The sequence below is a fragment of the Egretta garzetta genome, unplaced genomic scaffold, assembly GCF_000687185.1.
Source record: "Egretta garzetta isolate BGI_Z169 unplaced genomic scaffold, ASM68718v1 scaffold1479, whole genome shotgun sequence".
In the NCBI taxonomy this organism is placed as follows: Eukaryota; Metazoa; Chordata; class Aves; order Pelecaniformes; family Ardeidae; genus Egretta; species Egretta garzetta.
The window spans coordinates 20,576-21,414 of NW_009260718.1; the positions used below are offsets into that span (position 1 = coordinate 20,576).

The 839-nt window shown below is 68.3% G+C and overlaps 1 protein-coding gene across 1 annotated transcript in view; it reads left to right on the forward strand.

Annotated features, from left to right (window-relative positions):
* Nucleotides 1–839, forward strand: part of LOC118453023 (low-density lipoprotein receptor-related protein 1-like) — a gene marked incomplete at its 5' end in the record, with an annotated part of 33,739 nt that overhangs the window by 11,182 nt on the left and 21,718 nt on the right. The window contains one exon of the mRNA XM_035901376.1: nucleotides 150–268. Coding sequence (XP_035757269.1) covers nucleotides 150–268 — 119 coding nt within the window. The remainder of the gene's footprint in view (nucleotides 1–149; nucleotides 269–839) is intronic.

The window sequence follows — 839 nt, forward strand, 5'->3', positions numbered from 1 at the left end:
GCGGGGGGAAGCTTGCCAAGCATGGTGGGGTGCCTGGGGGGGTCCCCTTCCCCCCCAGCGCTGGGGCTCTGGGCGTCCATCCCATTCCTCAGCCGAGTGTCCCTGCTGGCACACTGGTGACATCCTCTTGTCCCCCCTGTCCCCTCAGAGCAATTAGCAAACTGCACGGCCCTGGCCTGCCAGCACCACTGCGTGCCGACGCTGAGCGGACCCGCCTGCTACTGCAACAACTCCTTCCAGCTGGCCGAGGACAGGAGGAGCTGCAAAGGTGGGTACCCGGTGGGCAGAGCCCTCGCCCCCGGCACGGCGCTGGCGGCTCCTCCGGGCTGTGGCTGATGCCGCTGGGGCTTGGCTGTGCAGCCGGAGGGACCTGGGCAGGAGCACGGGGGGCTGATGGGCTGGGATGGGGCTCCGCATCCCTGATCCGCATCCCTGAGCACAGGGACAGGGCTCTGCATCCCTGATCTACATCCCTGAGCACAGGGGGGGCTGATGGGCTGGGACAGGGCTCCGCATCCCTGATCCTCATCCCTGAGCACAGGGGGCCAATGGGCCGGGACAGGGCTTTGCATCCCTGGGCACAGGGGGGCCGATGGGCTGGGACAGGGCTCTGCATCCCTGATCCGCATCCCTGGGCACAGGGGGGGTTGATGGGCTGGGATGGGGCTCTACATCCCTGATCCGCATCCCTGAGCACAGGGGGGGCTGATGGGCTGGGACGGGGCTCTGCATCCCTGATCCTCATCCCTGAGCACAGGGGGGGCTGATGGGCTGGGACGGGGCTCTGCATCCCTGATCCTCATCCCTGAGCACAGGGGGGGCTGATGGGCTGGGACGGG